Here is a 22045-nt window from a genome sequence, read left to right as displayed (position 1 = left end):
GATAAAGTATTTATAAAGTTATTATTTTTTAATTAAAACTAGTTAAAAAATTACTTAAAGAATTATTTTAACGTTTTTATGTAAGTATGAGAAGGATAAAAATTTTGATTAAAAACTTAAACATTATCTTGTAACTAATAATCACTGTAGTTGTTTTAATAACGTTTCAAAAAAGTATCCGGTAAGTAAACTGCATCTGGATCATTGTCTTCTTTTGTAAGGTAATGAAAAATGTAAGGTAATAAAATAGATTAAACAAAATTAAAAAGTGTAGTTTGATTACTATTTCAAACTACTTTTTCTATTACTTTTTTTCAATGAGAAACCATTTAGCTGTAAAATACTTTGAACATAAGCTTATGTATGATAATTTAAATAAAATTGTATTAATTACAAATGTTTTTAGGAAGTTTGAGTTAATTTCAAAATAATCGAAAAAATTAAACTTATACTCTACATACTTACTTATAAGAAAAATTAAAAAACAAATACAGTCACCTCTTACAATCTACGCACTCGTTTGGTTACGCACTCTCGTTTAGTTACGCTTTGAAGATTTATCAAAAAAACCATATATATACGATAGATCTTTCATATCTTGTTTAAATTTTATTGTTTTACATGATAAAATTGTTCAAAGTTTAAGGGTTTTTATAAATTTCTCAAATTTAAGGTTCTACCAGTTATTTTGCTTAAATTTTCAAACTTCAGGTATTTTTAGCATTTTTCAGGATTTTACGTATACTGCAACAAAAATAAAAGGGATATTTTAAAGAAAGTTTAAAGTAAATATTTATTTAAATATAGGATATTGATTTTTATAAAATTAAGATTTTTGAATTTTCAGTTATTGCCTTCCATAAGGAACCTCAAGAAATTTAAGACTTTTCTTTTTATATTAAATTTTGTCTTAATCCCCTGTATACCTAAAACTAAATATATAAACAAGATAAAATGTTTGAAATCTCACAATATTTATAGATTAGGGTTTTATTTTAACTAAACAAATCTATTATTTTTAGCTAATTTGTTCCTTGCCACATAAGATTAAGCCTGTCTTGCATGGTGTTAGAGAAAGAGTCTAGTAGGTATATTTGCTAACTCTCGTCTAGTTACATTCTCTCGTTTAGTTACGAACATTTGCTGTGAAAAAAATGTGCGTAGATTCGCGAGAGGTGACTGTATTATTAACCTTACGACCAGAACCTTACGACAAAAACTATCTTAAACATATTATGCTAGTTAAAGACTTACTAAATTAATCTCAAAACATTCGAAACTTTTGAAAATATTCATCATAATTTAATTTTACTTTTAACTTAACGTTCAGTGTAGTATGGTTTATTGAACAAAAAAAATAAGGGCTCAAAAAGTTTGGTCCAAGGTTCTGGTGTATGAAAAAACCTTTCGGTTATCGAGCCATACACTACGGATACAGTTTAATGTCTATTCCAGGATTGTGTTGTAGCACGTTATTATTAAAACATTCAAAGTTTAACGACACTTTTGTACAAACTAATATAATTTAAAGTCATAGACTAAAGTTTAAAAAAAAACATAGTTTTAATCAATTTTACCTAAAAATTATGAGCTTTAAGTTATAGAAATAATTTCATCGTTTGCTGTAAAACTTTTCCTTTAGATTTTGAAACCACTTAACAACTGATCTTTCACCATTATTTACAGTTTGTTTGTTTGTAGTTTCAATAAAGCTTGACACTTTTCTGTAACCTAGGTTAACAACAAATTCATCGTTCTCCTCAATTTCTGATGATGGTAAAAGTGGCTCTGAAAGTTTTCTTCTGTTTTTCTTTAAGTAGCGAGCAGAATCAGTAAAAGCTCGAAAAAATCTGTGCGTATTTTATTTTGTTTACATAAGTAAATTATTACACAAAAATTTTAGACATGCAAAAACTTTAAAGCTTGTAATGCATTAAAACAACTTAAGTAAATGAATACAGATATTAAATAATACTAAACAAGCTGTTTTAGAATTAATATATATAATTTAGACAACTTTATTTCTTACATAAATATTGTACTGTGAAAATTTAATAAAACATATTGTTATTATGAAAAAAAGTTTTTTAATTATTTTAGAGTTATACGACCATTTAAAATAGATTATTTGGCATTTAATTATTAGAAAACAAATATCTCTCTATAAACATAAATTTTTTGTGACTTTAGTAATTTTTTTTAACTGACAAGAATTTTATTTTCATTGCTGATTTTTTTTGTTGCGTTAAAAATTAAAACTGAAAAACTGTCGCTGATTTCTAAACTATATAATTTGTTACTTTTTTCGTCAATAATTACAAAATTAATTTGATTACTAATTAATTATTCTCTAAGTTATTTTAAACAAATGAAGAAGTGAAAACTAATTTTAAGTTACTTATAGTGAAAAGACTCAACTGATTCCAAAAACTCTCATACTTGTAAGATGCACCAACGCACCAAGATAACTACAGAATCGGTTTAAAATATTTATTTATATTAAAATTCACAGAGAAAAAAATATTATGATATAAATATAAAAAGTCTTTAGTTGTAATAGTTGTGTAATCAGGTAATTATCTAGTATATTTTGCTTCAAATTTTACTTTTTGATGACATTTAAGTATTTTTTAAAAGCATTGCTTAAAAAAAATATTTATGTTCTTCATTTTATAACTAATTTAAAGTTTCGAATTTAATATAAGCATAATATTTTATTTACTTTTTAAATAGCATTCAAGTTTGAATAGTTCTAATTATCAAAAACTAATATACATGAAGCAAATTTAAATATTTTATAAATACAGAAGTTATATTCAATCACAAGGTTTCCCAAACTCATTTTCATAATCGCCTTTTTTGTATAAATTTATAAAATGGTAAATATTATTAGATATCGCCACTTAACAAGATAGTTACTCGTTAAAGTTTTAGTCCCTTTACTATTTATTGCCCCTATAGTCAAAATCGCCCCTAATGGTGATATCGCCTACATGCATGTTTTATATTTTCTGTAAGCTTTCTTTACGTTACTACTGATAGATGTAAACAACAAAACTGATCAATTGACTTGAACAGTTTTATCTTAAACCTTTTGAATAAACTTCTAAAGCAAAAAATATATGTATTGTTAGTTTAGATTAATACAAGGTTTATCATATATAAAAATTTGAAAATGCTTTAAAATATATTTTTTTCTTTTCATATATAATACACTTTTTTCTAAAGTTTAATATTAGTTTGATGATTTTTGTTTTTCAGTTGTATGCTTTTTGAACTTTTGAACAACTTTTGAACAATAAACTAATTTAGTCTTGAAAATTAATTTAAGCTCAAAAAAGTTATAAAAAATAGTTAGTGTGTAGTTTGATGACCTAGAGATCTTTTTATAAACCAGATCATTTGACCTGATTACTTGGGGTCAATTTAAATTCGGCAGTTTTATAAAAATAACACAATTATCAGTAGAAATTTTTTATTAAGATAAAATGTTTAGAGCAATGATATCGAACCAGCGGCTTTTAACTGAATAACTAAGTTTATTATTACAACTATTTATTAACATTATTCTTACAATACAGTAATAACATATATTGTGTTTTAATTTTGTTATAAGTTTTTGGTTCATTAATTAATTTTATTAGTATATAGCGTAAAAATAATAAGTTTGTTGAACACAAACGAAAAGTAGACGAAAATTATCAAAAAAATCTAAGGACCTGGTGTACGAGAAGACCTCTCGGTCATCGAGTTGTACACTAATTGTTTGTAATAATTGTTTTTTATTATTAAGATTAGCTATGAGATGGTTTTGTAGTTTAAACAGATATTTATGCTCGAAAAGTGGCTAAAAGTTTTGGACATTTCTGGTTTATAGTAAGTTACTTCTATTATAACATTATTATGATAAATATTTAAATCCTCAAGTATTGATGTTCTGCTAGTCAAATAAGTATCTATTAAAAATTACATTTAGTAATGATTTTCTGATCTAAAAAACTGATATACTTTAAAACATTAAAGTAGTTAAAGTATTAGTTAAAATGAAAAACAGTATGGAAAAAAGGTTTTTACGTAAAATGTTAATTTACAGATGTTTTGTATATAATTTAGCTTAATTAAAAACTAACATGCAAGATATACATGGAGATACTAAAAACAGTAATACAGAATACTACAGACAAAAATAGTTTTGATTTTTCTCAAAAATATCAAATAAGAGAATAAACAGTAAAAATGATTACGTGTACAAATTTTAGCATTGGTTTTGTTTAATTCTTGTTTTTGCTTAAAGCTAACTTCTTTAAAGCACATAAGACTACTAACTGTTTTTAGCCTTAATAATTTTTATGTAATTTACAGTCCTATCAACATATAACATTATTGTACTTTTATTTACTTGCTATTATTCTTTTTAGAGTACCTATGACTGATAGAGAAATTTTAGATCTTTTTAATGATTTTATGTAAAAACATCACAAAATAATATTTCTAAGATCCCAATTCTGTTAAGTAAAGAATAGTATACAATAAGCCAACACTCAATAGTAATGTATCTAAATATACTATTTACAGTTTTTTAAAAACTTTTACGTAAACTTTAAATAATAGTCGATGTTCTACAAAGTTTAAATTTTCTTGTTAGTTCGGCACACATATATCATTAGATAACCAAATTGTCTTTTTAAGATTTGAAATGTTAAAAGTTTATTTGTTTCTACGTAACAGGCAAAAAAATATAGGTTTATAAAGTATATGAAAAGAATAAACTTTTAAAACTATTTTGAAATTTTTAGAAAATTTGGAGGTATATAGTTTTAATTGTTATCTTTGATTTTTATACACATCACCTGTTGACTTTTCCAGAATAAGACCTGTGCCGCACGTTTGACTTGTGAAATTGAGTCGCTTTAGCGTAACGATGAAATTGGTTCCGAAAAAATTTGTCTATTTTTTTCCAGCTTTCCTTGAAATTGACTTTACTGTAGTCCAGGGGCGTCGCGTGGGGTGGCACACTGGAGCTGCAGTCCCAACTGTTCAAAAAAAAAGGAGAAAAAAGAAAATTTTTCTTATACTTAAGTTTTCCTGCTTTTTTTCATTCAACTTAACGATAAATTTGTTAGTTTTTCAAATTTTACATTCAGTTTTCAAATATTCGTTAAATGGCTGGCGCTGCAAGCTAAAACTGTGTGTGCTGCATTTTAAACATATATAAATATCCTATACAAAAAGTTGTTGAAAAGCTTATTTTTAGAGCTGCATTCATTGCAGCGCTGTGTGAATTAAACTGAATATAAAGAATATAGTGAATATGAATATACTGTTAATTAGTTTTTGAACATTATACATTGAAAAAACTACTAAATGTAAACAACTTGAATACAGTGAAAGTAAAGTTTAGATTTTGAGGTGAAAGTTGCAAGATCAAAACCCAGTGGTCAACACATATACAAAAAAAAACTATATCAGCCAAAATTCTAACAAGTTTTTAAAGGATATTATTAAAAAAAATTCAAAACTCAATAAATTTTTGTGTGTTTTAATGATAATTCTTTAAAAAATGTTCATTAAGTTTTTTTTATATATCATAATTTTTTATTTCAGATTACCCTAAGGCAAAAGAAAACAAAAACTACCTATCTTATTTACTTAAAATAATGAATTTCTTTTAAATATAATTAACTTTGTTTTTTGATAATTTTTAGTATTGAAATAAGCAATATGTAGCTAACAAGTTACATGCAAGTTTTAAATGTAACTTCCTAATTATTGATAGTAAAATTTGTGTAAAAAATATAAATTTTAAAGTTGAGATCTACAACCTAAAGTTTTCTCAACTTAATGTAAAAGTATTTAGAACTAGATTATGATGAAAGATGTTAAAAAAAAATATTTTAAACTAAATAATACTCAAAAATTAAAAACTCTACTCTTAAAAAATTTAAGAAAATCTTAATTATTTTGCTAAAAAACTTTGTTAACAATTGCTGAAAATAAAGGAAAAGGTAAGATATAGTGAAATAGATTTTTTTTGTTTAAAATTCCTTACATAAAGAACCTATTGTTGTCCTAGATTTTTTTAAAGCATTTATTTGATTCTGATCAAAAAAACAAAAAAAACTTTAAAGAACTCTGATACCACTCCATGATTTTTGTATGGTTTGACATGAAATTTAAATTGATATTAAAGCATTTATAAAATAAGTTAATACAGCTTGAGCTTACTTTGTAGACTTTTAAGTAAACTATAAATTGTTTTAAATTGATCTTTGAATTGAATTTTGACAGTTAATTAAAGTTGGAGAGCACTATAATTTTATAAAGAGAGGAAAGTACAAACTGACTTAACAAAAGACAACCTAATTGTTTTTCTTCAATTTGATTTTTTAGGCAAATACATTAAAGATTTTTGATATACTTACTTACACAACAAAAGACAGTTCTCATAGTTAAACTTATATCAACCTTAACAAAAAATTACAAGTTTCATCTATTTAATTTAAATGAAAAAGTTGTCTAATATAATGGACATAGAGGGTCTATCATATTTTTATAACAAAAATTAGCATTAGAAATTGTATTAAAGCGTTACTTATATATTACAAGATACTTTTCACATTAAAAAAAATATTAGCTTTGAAATATAAGTACCGTTTGAAAATTTTCACAAATAGTTCAACACAAGCATAATTATTTTTTTAGGTTATTTTAAAAAATAACAACATGCAAACTACAAATTATAGTGAATGGACTGTGGATCAGCTTAAACGCCTTGATATAAATGCTTTGTCTGAGGTTGAAAAGCTCAAGTTAAAAAACAGCAGACCAACACCAGATATTTCAATTACCCAAAAGTGTACATCAAGAGGTTTGAAGTTTATCATATGACTAAGCTAAAAGTTTGAACTATACGAAAAAATGTAATTATATTTTATATATGTGTTTGTTACTTTAAAAAGAAAATATATTATGAGGAAAAAGTTATTATGTTTACAAAGATTATTGCAGTTTTAACTAAAATATTAGCTTTATAACATAAAGTCTTTAGAGCTAAGGTATATTTGAAACATTGTTTTATCCTAATATATTTTTTAGCTGAGATTAATTAAGATTATTTTGTTTTGATTATTAATATTAAATAATAAGTATTAAAGTCTATATGTTACTTTCAAACTTTTAATTTTTATAGTTTGCAAATAGTGAACTACTAAAAATATTTTATTTTATATTTAATTCTGTCTACTGAATGCTACTTTTGACTAAACTTTATATTTTATTTTTTTTCAGATACTGTTTTTAGTTAGTATTTCATTAATTAGATGCTAATGCTTGTGGGTTATTTTACAATTTTTTTTTTTTAGTCAACAAATTGTGAACTATCACATAGATTTTGCTTTGTTTGTTAATTTTGTATATGAAAACTAATTCTGACTTAACTTTAATTATGTTTTTAGTAAAAGTAAGTTGTTTTAGATAATTTTTTTTTTGATCCTAGATATAAATTTAAAGGTTATTTTACAACTTGTAGTTATTTAATTTGCAAACAAAGACCTTTTAAACAAATTTTGCTTTATTTGTTTATTATCTACATTGAAAGCTTATTCTGACTAAATTTTGCTTTTTAGTTTTTTATAAGTGATATTAAAATTATATATGTTTATGTAGAATTTTATTTAATTTTTTAGTGTGTAAAACTATTTTAAGAATAAAGTCAATTTTTTTTTACTGCTGTAATATTTATAACTTTTCAAGACCTTTGTGTTGCATTGTAAAAGTTTTAAAAGAAAACTCCTTCTCTGTGATTTTTTTTCAATTATAATGTTATTTTTTACTAGTGAAAAATAAGTAAGTAACTCAAAAGATCCAAAGTTACTGTTTAAAGCAATTTGTTTTTAATTGCTTTAAAAGTTACTTTACTTTTTGAGATAACTTTATAATCTACAAAAAGTTATTAATGAAATTTTTTGATCCTTAATTTTAATTTTTTAACAATTTTTTCTATTTTTTGTTTATAAAAGCATTGATGCTTAAATAGTTAAATACGTAGTTTTAAAATCTTTTTTAAAGTTGTATTGTAAGAATTTATATAAACAAGAAAAATAAATAATTTTTTAATCTATAAAAAAAAAACTTATTTTGCTCTTATAATTAAGTTATGTTAATACATACAAACTTTTTATCAATATATGATATATTGTAAATTTATGTACTGTTTTGTAATAAAAATTTTTAGCAACATAGTAATCTATTTCCTTCATTAAGTAATTTAAACAAATTTCTCGTATACTTGAAATTAAGTATATAAGTATAAAATATATATTTTTAAGTATATCATGTTTTTTTTATATCAATATTAAGAAGTATTTAAGCTAATATCTTAAAGACTTTTAGCTTAGAAATTTCCCTATTTCTCTCTAACTCCTTGTGTTTTATTTTTGTGTTTCAAATTAGGGGATTTTTTTAAGTTGACAACTCAATCTGCAGCACCCCCTAACAAAAATACCACGCGACGCCACTGCTGTAGTCCACTCCTGGTCTTACTCTTTTCAGTGGTTCAAAAAAACTACTGGATCTTTCAAATAAACATTATTTATTTATAGAAAATTATTAAACAGCAATGCCGTATAAAGTTAGGTTGATATTTTTTTCCAAAAAGTTTCTAAGAATAATATTTTGATACAAAATTAGTATTAAACTGTTTACTTAAATTAAAAGTCTACTTTAGCAGTAGCACAAAATAAGTTTATATGTTTATTCCTGAAAATGATAATTAAAATAACTATGTTGTTTATCCAATTAATTCGTTAAATGTAAGTATTTCGTAAGAAGTTTAATTAAAAAATAGTATTAATGATTATGTAATGTAATACAATTAAATGAAAAGTGTATATAAAATACACGGTAAGCCTTTTTTGTTTTTTTTTTATTATAAAAAATTAAGAAATTTAGCTCAGGCTCCATGGACTTAAAGTTTTGTATTTTTTTAACTTTAAAATACATTTCAAATATTCAAAAAAAAAAGTTTTAACATTTCATTTTATAAAATTTGAAAAAAAAAAGCTTTAAAATTTTGTAATAGTTTTATAAAAAACATTTACTTAATTTTTCTTTTAAGACTTTAATTAATTTTACATGTAATAAAGATTATCATGTCTTCAGTACGAATGCAGAATTGTTAAAAAAACAGAACTTAAACAGACTGATTATACCAAACGTTTGAACTTTTAAGTTGCATAGTTTTTTTTTAGTTTTCTGATTAATTCGTCGTTTGCAAATTTTTTGTTAATTAAAATAAAAGTAAGTTTTTAGTGAGTGTATTCATACCACCATAAGTCAATAAGTAAACTAAAAAAATAATTTGTATATAAAATTTAGGTATTCTAAAATTGAGTAGTTCGATTGTTGCAAATAATATATATAATTTTTGTTTAGTTGATCTACAAAAATGCTTTAAAATTGTTTACAAGCTCTATTTGCTTTAAGATAAGTATTTAAGCTTTTTTTATAATGCAAAGTAATGACAAAATTAATTTATTTAATGCGAAAATTACATACCTTAGCTTACTACTAGTTTGTCGACTACTTTTACTCAAATTTGAGTTTATCGTTCTTTTTGCCCTCGTAGAACCGAGTTGAGAACACAACCAAGTCATAGCTTCATATAAACCATTGCTGTTTAGTCCCGAAGTTTCGAATACTCCTGTTTCAGATAAGTTTGAATACAGAAAAACATAAAATAACTCTTATCATCTGATTTGCTCAAACTAACTTAGAATATTTTAAAAGCATTTTACTCGTAGATAGTTATAAACTATTAAAAAACTAAGCTAAATTTAAAACTTGAGTTCTTTATTCAAATTATTTTTATGTAAACTACAAAACTAATGATTGGAATAACTATTTGAACCATATTTTTTGTAAATTCAAATCTAATGCCTTAGACTATCTTTTCTGTTCAAGTAGTTTAAATTTTATTTCGAATACCAAATTGTTAAACAAACTTAAATGCTTGCTTCAAAAAGTTTTATTAGTTTAAATCTTATTTTTATAATCAGATACAATTTAAAAAAAGCACTTTATACAGTAAAAAACATACTATCATTATAGCATTTTTATATTAGCATCATTTATAGCTTTTAGTTAGAAATTTTTTGTAAATTTTATTTAATATTAGTTTATACAATGACCGCAGCGTTTTTTGTTTTCATGTAAAATACTTACTGAGTCTTTTATATTTTACTTGTGTTTAGTTAATATTAAAAGAATAATTAAAAAAACTATTTTAAAGAGACACACATTGCAAATTTATAGTTTATTAGACGCCGTTTCGAATTTTCATCAGTCGTATCAATAATAAAAACTGTGCAAAATAACTAAAAACTAGTGTTAAACAACTAAATATATAAGAAAAACTAAGTAATAAGATATATATAAAATATATAATTTTTCAGTATAATAAGAAATTGTTCTCATAAATAGATGGTGTAAGTATGGGAAACTTGTTAGCTCCTACTATAGCAAATTACTTTATGGGAACTTTGGAAAAGAATCTGTTTAACACTAAAGATGAAAATTAAAGTGATATACCTCCGATATGTGGATGATATATTCTGATTTTTCAAAAAAATATTTCATTTAAAAGCTTCCACAAAAAATTAAACAAACTTCATAAACCAATAAAATTCACTTATGAATTAGGTGGAAACGAACTCCCATGTTAGGATATCAAAATCAAACTAACGACAGAAAAAGTAATAACAAAGGTACATGAAAAATAAATTGATACAGATGTTATTTTAAATTTTAGTGCAATGACACCATTTAAATAGAAAGGGCTTTAATATTATGGTTTTTGAATAGAGCAAAAATTATAGCTTTTACTGATACAATTTACAAACAAGAAGTCACGAACTTAAAAGAAAAGTTCATAAATAATGGTTATCCAAGGAAATTTGTTGATGACGTAATAGAAAGATCTATCAACGACAATAAAGAGAACACTAATAAAAAACTAAATAGTTCAAACTTCAAAAACACCCTAAAAGTACCTTACATAGGAAAACCAAGTAGTGATTATAAAAAAAAACTAGAAAAACTATTAAACAAATATACTGAAGACTTAAAAGGTATTTTTACAACAAATAAAGTAGGTAATTACTTCAGCAACAAAGACAAGACATCTCACGAATTGAAATCCAACGTAATTTACGATTATAAGTGCTTTAATAATAAGAGCATCCAATATATTTGATTTACTTCGAGATCATTAACAGAAAGAGTCAAAAAACATTTAAAAGGTAAAACAGCTGTATCTGACCACATTAGTAATTGTAATAATTGTAAAAGTTAAGAATAACTGTTAACGATGTTGGTATTTTAAAAGAATGTAGAAATAAACTTGAGACTCTGATCAACGTTATAATTTAATTTTAAACTAACAAATAATTAAACCGTGTATTACCCACACATTAAGAATTTTTAGTAAGTTGTATATATATTTTTTACCATGTACAAACATTTATGTAACCATTAATTTTACTATAGTTTATGATTTTAATATACAACTGTTTATATATATATATATATATATCTTATTACTTAGTTTTTCTTATATAATTAGTTGTTTAACAACAGTTTTTAGTTCTTTGCACAGTTTTTTATTGATAAGACTGATGAAAAGTCGAAACGGCGTCTAACAAACTATAAATTTGCAATGTGTATCTCTTTAATATGGTTTTTAAATCTGAAATATCCCCTCCTGTATTTAAAAGAAGAATAATTTACTTTAAAAAAAAAATAAACTTAAGGGTTTATGAAGAATAATTTAATTTATTTATGTAGAAAAAATAAACGGTACAGTTAAACTAACTGTATAAAACTCTTTAATAAAAGCTCTAAATTATATATTCTACACTAAATTGTAGTGACAAATGTTAAACTGAAATTATTTAGTATAGTATTCAAAATGAAGTTAGTATTGTTATGTTAGTATTCAAAATTTTTAAAACAAGTATAGTAGTCATATGTTTACACTAATCAAAGCTAACCAGTATTTTTGTGAAATGAAGGTAGCTTTTTTTTCAATGTTATATGATCCGAAGAAAGGGCTTGGTAAATATTAATCAAGATATCATTTTTGTTTAGCAACACTACAACTGGTATGTCAATTATTTCGTTTAACAAACATAAGCTCTGCCAAAAAAAGCTACTTGTTTTCTAATCATGAACAGCAAACTTTAACTATTTAAATTTAGAGTTTTTCACCTTTATCATCTTACTCTTTGGATTTTAGACATAATTACTTAGGAATTAAAAACTCTAACTTTAAATTATTGCTCCTTTTCTTTAAAATTTTTCTATTACTATCTTACTTAACTTTTTGATTTTAAATAACTTTTAATAAAATGAATGACTTTTATAAATATTTAAAACTAAACTAACTTATATGTAACACTTTTTAAATTATATTAACTGCATTGGCTTTTATTAAGCAGTATTTTTTTTCGTTTTGTTCGATAGTAAGAAATTTATTTTTTAGTTAGATTTTCATTAAGATTAATTTTATTGAATAAGACAAAAATATAGACTTTTATAAACTTGAAAAAAAATCAATATTTTTTTTCCTATATCATGTACATTGTTTGTTTGACTTTTTACAGACTTATGAGAATAACATATGTAATAAATATTTTTCTACTATGTGTTACTAAAATAGTAAAACTTATTATCAACTTGTAATTTGTTATAATATTTATTATCATTTCTAGCATTAGTTTTTTATTAACATAGTTTAAATATTAGTGGAAATAAATTTACATTTAGCGTTTTTAAAGTTAGTTTATTAATTTTTTCTTACTTTTATAAAGTAAACTACTAAGTATTATGACTTGTGTTTTTACTTGTAAAACGAATAATAGAGTCTTTTAATACATTAAATGTTGGAACACTAAAAACGATAAACAAATTTACTCAGAAAAATTGTTTAATTATTATAAGAATTGTTAAAATAAACAACATCAAACGGAAAATCTTAGCTATTAATAAAAATAGTTTTTAATAACGTAGATTTAATGTACAAAAATCTTATAGGGTAAAATATTTCTTCTGAGTAACTTAAGTTTACAAAAATAACTTTAAATGTTATGTTATTTGTATATAACATGTTCTTCATTTTCAAAAAAAAAAAAATTAGACTTTATTTATTTGACCAATTTGGTTATACAACTAACATTTACTATTTAAGAAAACGAAAAGCTTAGTAAAGCTGGGAAGAGACTTGTTTTAGGTTCACAAAACATATGTTTAACCTAGTATAAAATGTATAAACTGTCATTTTACAAGAATTGTATTAAGTTTGTATTTTACCTTAAAACAAACTGAAATATTAGACTTAAAACGCTAACTTTTTATTTTCTTGTTAACTAATTTTTAGCGTTACCTTTCCAGTGAAAATGTATTTGTAAAAAAAAATCGAAAATCACAAATATTCTAAGAATTTTCTTGTGTAAATTACGTTATAAAAAATTTTTAACTACACTTAAGTTGACCTAGGTAATACAGCTTTATTTGGATTTTTAAAGTTTAAATTAACAAATATCATATTTGTTTCAATACTATAAGTAATATATAAAGCAATAGCTTGCAAAAACTCTTCATACTACTTTTAACATTGTAATTTACACGACATGTAATTTCCATGCAGGCCAAATTAATACTAGCTTGCTAATAAATATTGAAGTCTTAATAACAAAGTTTAAAAACTTTTATTTATACTAATCTCGCCAAGTTTATATTTTTCTTATAGCAACACAACAAACCTGGAGCTGTTCAAAAGATTCCTCAAACCTAGCTTCATCTAAAGAATCAATAACATACACCAAAGCCCTGATCTCATCACAATAATGAGGCCACAATGGGATTAGCTTTTTACTACCTCCTACATCAGTTATATCTAAATATAATCCATGAAGCTCAATTGTTTCCTTATTGAAACCTTAAAAGAAACTAAAAGTAAGATGTAACACCAAGTAAAGATTTTTTTTAGGTTAACTTTTTTTAATTTCAAATAGTTAACTTAACTTACTAACATTACTTCAATTTCAAAATGGTATAATTTTAGAAATATTAGGCTCAGTTTTAACTCAATAATCGAGATAATATTTTGTTGTTATATATCTCATTTTAAGTATCAAATTAAAAAAATTAGTAGTTTAGTGTTTTTTATTGCAATAAAATGACTTTTTTTCAATAAAAACACACTTTTTAGCATTTAGTTTAGCTAAAATTTAGAGTTTAAAAGACTTATAATTAATTTAAGTATTTCAAAAACATCTTTTGAAACACAACATCTATTTAAAACTGTAAATGCTTAAACATTTTAAACTTAAACTTAATTTTTATTAAACTGTTGAAATTTTTAGAAACAAACTTAGAAAATTTTGAGTTAAGTGTACATAAACACATAAAAAAATATTAAAATTTTTGTATAAAAAAGAATATTAATACCGATCAGTGAAAACTATTTTATAAACCAGTTCAAATAAAACTTTGCTTGTAATTTTGGGTACTTAATATTATAATAGTTATAAATAAAGAAAACAATAAACAAGTTAAGAAAGTAAAATGATAATTTTTATATCAGTCTTAGTCACATTTAGTATACAGAAAAAAAAGTTAAGAAATGTAAAATCTTTACTGATTTTATTTAGTGAATTTAAAGCTATTAAGAAAACCTTACCAAACGTAGATTCTGGCCTATAAAACTTTTTTTTGACGAGTTGGTAAAACAAGGTCGTCTTTCCAGATCCACTTAATCCTGTAAATAGAATAAAAACTTTATTTCTTGTACTAATATAAAAAAACATCAGCGGTAAAATTTGCTTATTTAAAAAAATTTACTTTATATATACGATAAAGTTTTGTTAAAACGCAAACTAATAAAAGTAAGGCATAGGTTTTTTCTATATGTTTATATAAGTTGCTTTCTTTGTTAAACTAGTTACAAATGATGAAGCAACTAGATTTTTTTAAGTTAGAAAATTAAAATTTATTTAGAATTAAGAAACAGCTGATTTGTGTTAAAAATAATACGTTAGCCTAGTATTTAATTTTTGGTTATGTGAAAACTCAGTTATTAAAAATACATGTTTAGTTTAATAAACTACGCAGTTTTAATCTACTAAGTTTTTAGTTTATAAAAGTTTGTTTCTTAACGAAACTAGTTTGCGAGATAACTAATGTATACACGTTTGATTGAATGGCAATATTTGTTAGAACTTGTAAAAAAAAAAATTGTAAAAACTTTTGGTTAACCCAACTAATTGTAACAAATAAAATTATATATGTATACTGATAATATGTAACATTTCTAAAACAGTATGAACAGTAGATATAATTTTACAATATAATACTTACTTATTTGTAAGTTATAAAAAAAAGAGTCAATGAAAAGAGCTACTATATTCAGGTTTTTAAGCATAAAACCGCAACCAAAGCATCTATAATAATGAAAACAAATTTATCAAAATCACAATTTAGAGTTGTTGATAAAAGTGTTATAAATCTGTTTATATATGAAAAAAAAATTAAAACTAAACAGTTTTTACTTAACGTCTTGTTCTTTTTAAACTTCAATTTATCATTTAACTTGTCTTTTTAATAGACTTTTTTTACAAATTTTTTTAATAGAATTTTAGACAGTAATCATCTTTAGTATAAAAAAATAATCAACTACTTGTGGTAAAGTCTATTTAATTTAGCATGTTTAAAACAAACCTAGTATAACAACTTTACGATTATTTTGAAAAAATCGATTTATGACTTTCTTTAACATAGCTTTTTAACCTAAAAAAGCATTCCAAAATAATTTCAACCCTAACAACTTTTCACGTAATACATTTTGTGACATGATTCATAAAAATGACGTATTAATACCAGAATTTCAGGCACAGATGCTCTTTAGAATTAGTATATAGTTAAAATAAGTAACTATAGAAAAGTATTTATGACTGAAAAATTATAGATTAAAAAATAAATAAATAAAAAATGAATTTCTATTTTTTTGGTCAACTATTTATTTAAACTTTTGTATAAAATTGAAAAAAAAAGTTTTTGAGGTAAATAGAAAATAAGAATACTAGTTATCTTAGTTTTATATACTTTATAGGATTAATTATAATCACATATTCACATTTAGTTATAATAAACATTAAAAAAAATTCTCTTATTAACTTCTACATTAAAACTTGTAATGATTAGTACATGGTCAAAATTAAAAACAATTTTTGCTTACAAATACTAACTTTAATGAAAAGTGTACACATTTTTTCGTTTACTTGGCTTAAAAGTTATGGTTTATATTATTCTATAACTATTTCCTCAAAATATTTCTTAGATACTGTTAACGTTTTACTTTCAATTCAAATTCGTAATAAAAATGTATAAACCTTTTTATTAAATTTTTGGTTTACATATCATGATAACCTTAGAAAACTATAAGTACAAAGTATTAAAAATTTAACAAAAACTAATAATGCTAATATTTATTAATAATTTTTAAGTAATATACTTTTAGTCTCATATTTGTTTGCTAAAGCTTATAAGCGATATTTAATTTGGATATAGTGATGGAGCAAGATAATTTTAAAAATTTAGTAGATTTAGATAATAGGTTGTGTTATAAAAAAACTATTTTGGTAGAGATAATAAGATCATTAGGGTAATATTTAAACAAAAGTGTAGTTTTTCTTATTATACTGTCTGAAGTTTTTAACTAAAAAACAAAACTATTGTAGACAAAAAAAATCAACTAGAAAACAGGCAAAGTTGGGTTGTTGGTATTATTTAAAAATATTTAACTTAAAAATGAGGTGTTTAAAAAAAGTAATAATGATAATAAATTAAATTTGATAAAATAAATCACAGAAAAAATATGAGATGTTATATTTTCTACTGAAGGCAAGACTATTTGCTATTAAATATAGCTTAGCATAAAGATAAATGTTTTCTTTAAACCAAACTTATAAAATATTTGAGGTAAAAATTTTGAAAGAAGAGATTATTCAACACAAAACAAACAAATGGACGGAAATGGTTGTCGCATTTACGTAATTTAAGTTTAAAATAGATACTTTATTTTGAAAAAATTGTCGATTTAAGTTAAATATTTTAAAAGTTTGTCTTATTTTTTGCAGATAACTGGAGTTTTTCTGAATTACCTTCCTGAAACAGAAAAAAATACAATAGCAATTTAAGCAATACACAAGAAAATTAAAACAAAAAAAGGTTTAAAGTTGCAACGTCTTTTCCAAGCTTAAAAAAAAATTTTTAAATACTATGGAACTATAAAAATTATTAACAACTTTATAAAAGTTATGATAAGCAGATGATTTATATAAGCAAAACAAAAAAGGTCACACAATATTCCTTCCAATTTTAAAGACACATACTTTATTAAGCTAATAAAAAATCGTTAACATCGAAATAAAAAGACTTTTATTATTATTTTTGTTATAAATTACATCTAAATGTTGTGCGATTTTGTTACTTTATCTTAGTGTTTTTTACATTATTTTTGCACTCAATTTGTTTGTCCCAAAATAGACATAAGTTGTAATTAATTGAAAAACTGAACTCTTTCAATTGTTAATTTAGTTTTTATATAGATATTTGTTTTTTGTAAATCAATATTTTTAGTTTATCTTAAATCAGTACTGAAAACAAAATTAATCAATCTAAAATGATACGAAAAATTCAAAACAAAGTTTATAATTATAAACTGATCAAAATTATAAAAAATTTCCAAAACCTGCGTAATACCTGATTTTAAACCTTTGTTAAACCTCACAGTTCACATCCACATCGACACAATTTTTTCTCAAATTTTCTACCCACTGCAATTTTATCACTTAAAGTAGAACTTTTGTGTAAGAAAAGTTCCATAAATCTTGCGTATTTAAAAATTATATACTTCTTAAATATATGCAAGACGCATGGTAATTTAAATGTAAAAGTTTGCATAATTAGTATTAAAATTGAAAAATCATTTAATTATCAAAAGTTTGCTGTAAGTCTTAATTAATATTATTAAGAATAAAGTTGTGCTTATTTATAGACAAGGTAATCTAAACGTTTTTGATCATTACAAAACGAAACATCAACATTCTACAACTTACTATGAAGCAAAAGGAAAAATTATTTTCTTAAAAACACTTTAACTAACTTTATAATTCTAACAAATACTGTATATAAGTAAATTTATGTTTAAAGTCGCCAAGTAGAGTTTTAAACTAGTTTAAATTATTATTGCTTCCTAATCACTCAATAGAAAAATATCTAAATAAACTTGTACGTTTTTTTTACTACTACTTAAAATATTTTTTTAACAAAAACTTGTAGTTATAAGACTTATCTGTAAAACTATTACTAATCCTTTTTCAAACTGTAAACACGTTTTAATTTATCAACTTGGTTATAATAAGACAAAAATTTCGGTATTCTAATTTGCGGATACTAAGTTTTAAATTTTCAATATTCTTAAATAAAACTGTATAAACACATTTAAATTAGAAAAATTAAAACTATTTAAAGCTTTTAGCTTAAGAATTATAAAAGCTATGTAGTTAAACTATTAAATAAATCATGTTAGTTTTGTTTTGTTACTGTTTATAAACATTTTATTTAATAAAAATATCATTCTTTTTTTTGTTTTATATTAACGTAAACAAACTTACTACTTACATTTAGTTAAAAATTAAAAGCTTGAACATTTTAATTTATTATCAGTGTAAATAAGTTTTTTTTTTGTTGAGTAAGTTTTATTTTTTTTTGTTTAAAACTTGCCATTTTGAGCTGTTAAATTCATATAAATCACTTGAGAATGAAATTTCAAATTAAAATATACAAGACTTTTATATTGAAAGCTCTTTATACTAGCAAACCTATAAGGGAGTGTACAAACTAATTAAAAAAACTATTTTTTCTTTTTAGAATGCATTAATGTATACTGTGTTTTACACATTATTTTTTCATTAAAGAACAACACCAGTTTAATTAATAATGAATTAAAACTTAAAAATGTTCTGTTCGTGTTAAAATTTGGTTTATATTAAATATACATATATACTATAATTAGTTAAAATATACAGGAAATTAACAAAGTATTAAACAAAACTGAATTGTAAAACTAACATAATAGTAAACCATAACGAAGTAGCTTATATTTCATACTGTTTTTCTGGACAAGACATTAAAAGGTATGAAAAGGTTTTTGACTCTATAACCGAAAATTTTTTACGAACACAAGGTCTTAGGACCAAATATTTTGAGCGTTTTTACTTTGTCGTTCAATAAACAATAATATTAAATACAAGTCTTTTTCATAGTAAAAAAAAAACCATGTTTAAACTATTAAAATATAGATAGATTTTCATTCAAATTTGAAGATACGAACGAACAAGGAGAAGAAATACATTTAAAGATTGGAAATAACTTGATAACATAACAATACGTGCAATTTATGCAAACTAGAAAAATATAAAATTTAGTAGTTAAAAAAGATTAGCTCTATTCCGTATAAATGCTGGTGATATGCAAAGTGATTTCCAGGAGTTCAAAACTTTCAGGAGCCGGGATAATTCCGTATCTTCTATGGGAGAGTTCGATTAAATACTACATTAACGATGTTTATTCCTAAATTTAGTTAAATAAACTAAGTTATAATGCAATGCACTAATGGCTACTTATATTCACACCTAATAAACTAATACTCTTTTTTGTATGTAACAACAGAGTCTCGTCAATCGAGCATAAATTAGTCATAGTTCTGTAAAGATTAAAAACTAAATAAACGTCGTTAGAAACTTTTGTATTGTCTCTGAAAACTCAAAATAATTTTAATTACTAAGTTATTCTATCAAAAGTATCTTTAAAGACAAAACATTTCCTTATATTTTTATTATAAATAAAACTAGAGGATAAACCTAAAATAAATCAAGTCATTTTGTTTCTAGTGCAAATACAAACAGCTCAAAATTAACACAAAGAGGTACTATAAGCTTAATTTTTTACACAAAGGGTACAAAAAGGTTTGTAATTTAAAAATTCAGAATAAAATCAGAAAACATCAGTAAAATTTCTAAAAAAAAACAAATTTTACATGGAATAAAGTTATAATACTTGAGTTTGTATAACTGTTATGTATACATAAAGTTTTAGCAAAAACAAAAAGTACTTTATGTATAATCAGAATGGCACATACTCAGGACATTTTGAAGTTTTTGAAAATCTCAGGAAGATTCAGTATAAATTAGGATAATTCAAGATAGTTTTTAGTTTAGTTTTTTTAATGAAAAACCAGGATAACTTTAAGATTTCTGAAAATCTCAAGCTATTTCTTTTCTAGGTTTTAATAAAGTTTATTTATTTAATTACAATATTTTTTATTACTATTGATTTTTTTGATAACCAATTTTCTTAAAGATATTTTTTTTTATTGATATTAAAAAGTTTTAAATTTTTTTAAAAGGTTTAAAAAATTTCAGTATAACTTGGACAGTTTTTTTGGCTCAAAGAGTGGCAACCCTGATTAATTTTTTGGTCAAAATTTTAAAACTAAAATTTAACTAACTATATATTTTTGTTAACTGTTCAAAAATATATTTTTGATTTAAGTGTTTCTTAGCAAAAGATCCTAAAAAACAAGTTCACTGGAATATATAATAATAACGAATTATACAGTATCCTTTTTTTATTACACTAAAACATGTTTCTGTGTATTAAGGCATTAAAACACTTCAACGGAGCTCTGTTTGTAAAAAATAAGTATTGTAAGAAATTTTGTTGTTTATGATTTGATTGTTGTTTATTTATGATTTTTTATTTTACTTTGTATTTTTATTTTAATTTATTAAATTTACACTTGAAGATTACAAATACTATATAATCTTATAACAGTCGGACTTAACATTACATATTTTATCTATTATTAACAATTAATCTATAAAAACCAATAGCAATTATTTTTACTTTTAATGGACGCATGTATATACCTACCTACTTTAGCTTCTATTATTTCCTTACAGTATTTATTTTTTATAGAGCACTGTTGAAGTGTGTTAATCTGTTAATACTCAGAAACATGTGTTAGTGTAGTAAAGGAAGGATACTGTATGATATGTTATTATTACTTTTAACACCTTTACTTTAACTACCTTAACTTTTAACAAACTTTTATAATTGAATCACTAGTATATTTTACTAATCAATAAGTTTTTTTTTAATATTTTTTGATGACCAAGATGTTTTTCTCCACTAACTGTTTTTGTTGAATAGAGTTGTAAATGTTCACTTTTTTTTCTTATTAAGTATTAAAAGATGTATAATAATTTTGCTATCAATCTTTTCTGGGCGGTATTTTTGAGAGGTACTTTTGCTTCAATTTTCACAATTTTAGAGTTTTAATGTGCACTATTTTCTCGATAGTCTTACACTTGATCTCCTTAATACTATTAAATCTTGTACATCTTAACAAGTTCTCTTGGATACTTTTTGTTTTTTTCTAAAACCTCTTTTTTATGGTATCACACTTAAAGCCCCAAAACTTACTGTTCAAAGTAAGTTTGGAAAAAGGTGCACTGTTTTCTCAGCCTTTATACACTGGATCGCCTTAAAACTTTGTATTTTTTTTTGTCTAGACAAATTCTCCATTGTTTAATTGTTATACTTTTCCTAGATATCGAAGTTATTTTGTTATTATTGTGATATTTTACATTTTCAAGCTTGATTAACTTTTTTTATCCATCACAGTTTCAAGTTGTCTCAGACTAGTTAGATGTAATTCAAACTAGCTTTTGGTCACTGGAAACTAAAATGTTTTAAAATACATTTGATATAATATAATTAATATATAATTATTAATTAATATCTTATACTTATATAATTTAAAACTCTTGAAATAATTTTTGACTTATTTATATACATTATACTATTATAGATTATAAAAAATATATAAATACAAGAAAAAATATACTTATTATAAAAATATCAT

General features: G+C 23.0%; 1 protein-coding gene across 1 annotated transcript; it reads right to left on the bottom strand.

The window, feature by feature from the left end:
- Positions 1-1612: 1612 nt before the first annotated feature.
- LOC145838115 (uncharacterized) lies at positions 1613-15897 on the bottom strand. Its single transcript, XM_082945664.1, has 6 exons — positions 15882-15897; positions 13818-13951; positions 12048-12192; positions 9556-9700; positions 4851-5033; positions 1613-1850 (listed from the first exon to the last, which is right to left on the bottom strand). Exons 1-6 carry the CDS (start codon positions 15895-15897, stop codon positions 1613-1615), a joined length of 861 nt encoding a protein of 286 aa, XP_082801790.1.
- Positions 15898-22045: the final 6148 nt, after the last annotated feature.

This window comes from Thalia democratica, chromosome 1 (assembly GCF_965202585.1).
Source record: "Thalia democratica chromosome 1, ktThaDemo2.hap1.1, whole genome shotgun sequence".
NCBI classification, from domain to species: domain Eukaryota; kingdom Metazoa; phylum Chordata; class Thaliacea; order Salpida; family Salpidae; genus Thalia; species Thalia democratica.
Note: the sequence above shows the minus strand (reverse complement) of the source record. Positions and strands in the feature narration are given on the sequence as shown.

What these genes read in the sequence shown, in the direction of transcription:
- LOC145838115 (XM_082945664.1), bottom strand. An exon ending in TTCATTTCACAAAAATACTG is followed by an intron (nt 9,701 to 12,047) that starts GTTAGCTTTGAT and finishes TATCTGAAACAG; the next exon opens with GAGTATTCGAAACTTCGGGA. An exon ending in CAAACTAGTAGTAAGCTAAG is followed by an intron (nt 5,034 to 9,555) that starts GTATGTAATTTT and finishes TTTTTTGAACAG; the next exon opens with TTGGGACTGCAGCTCCAGTG.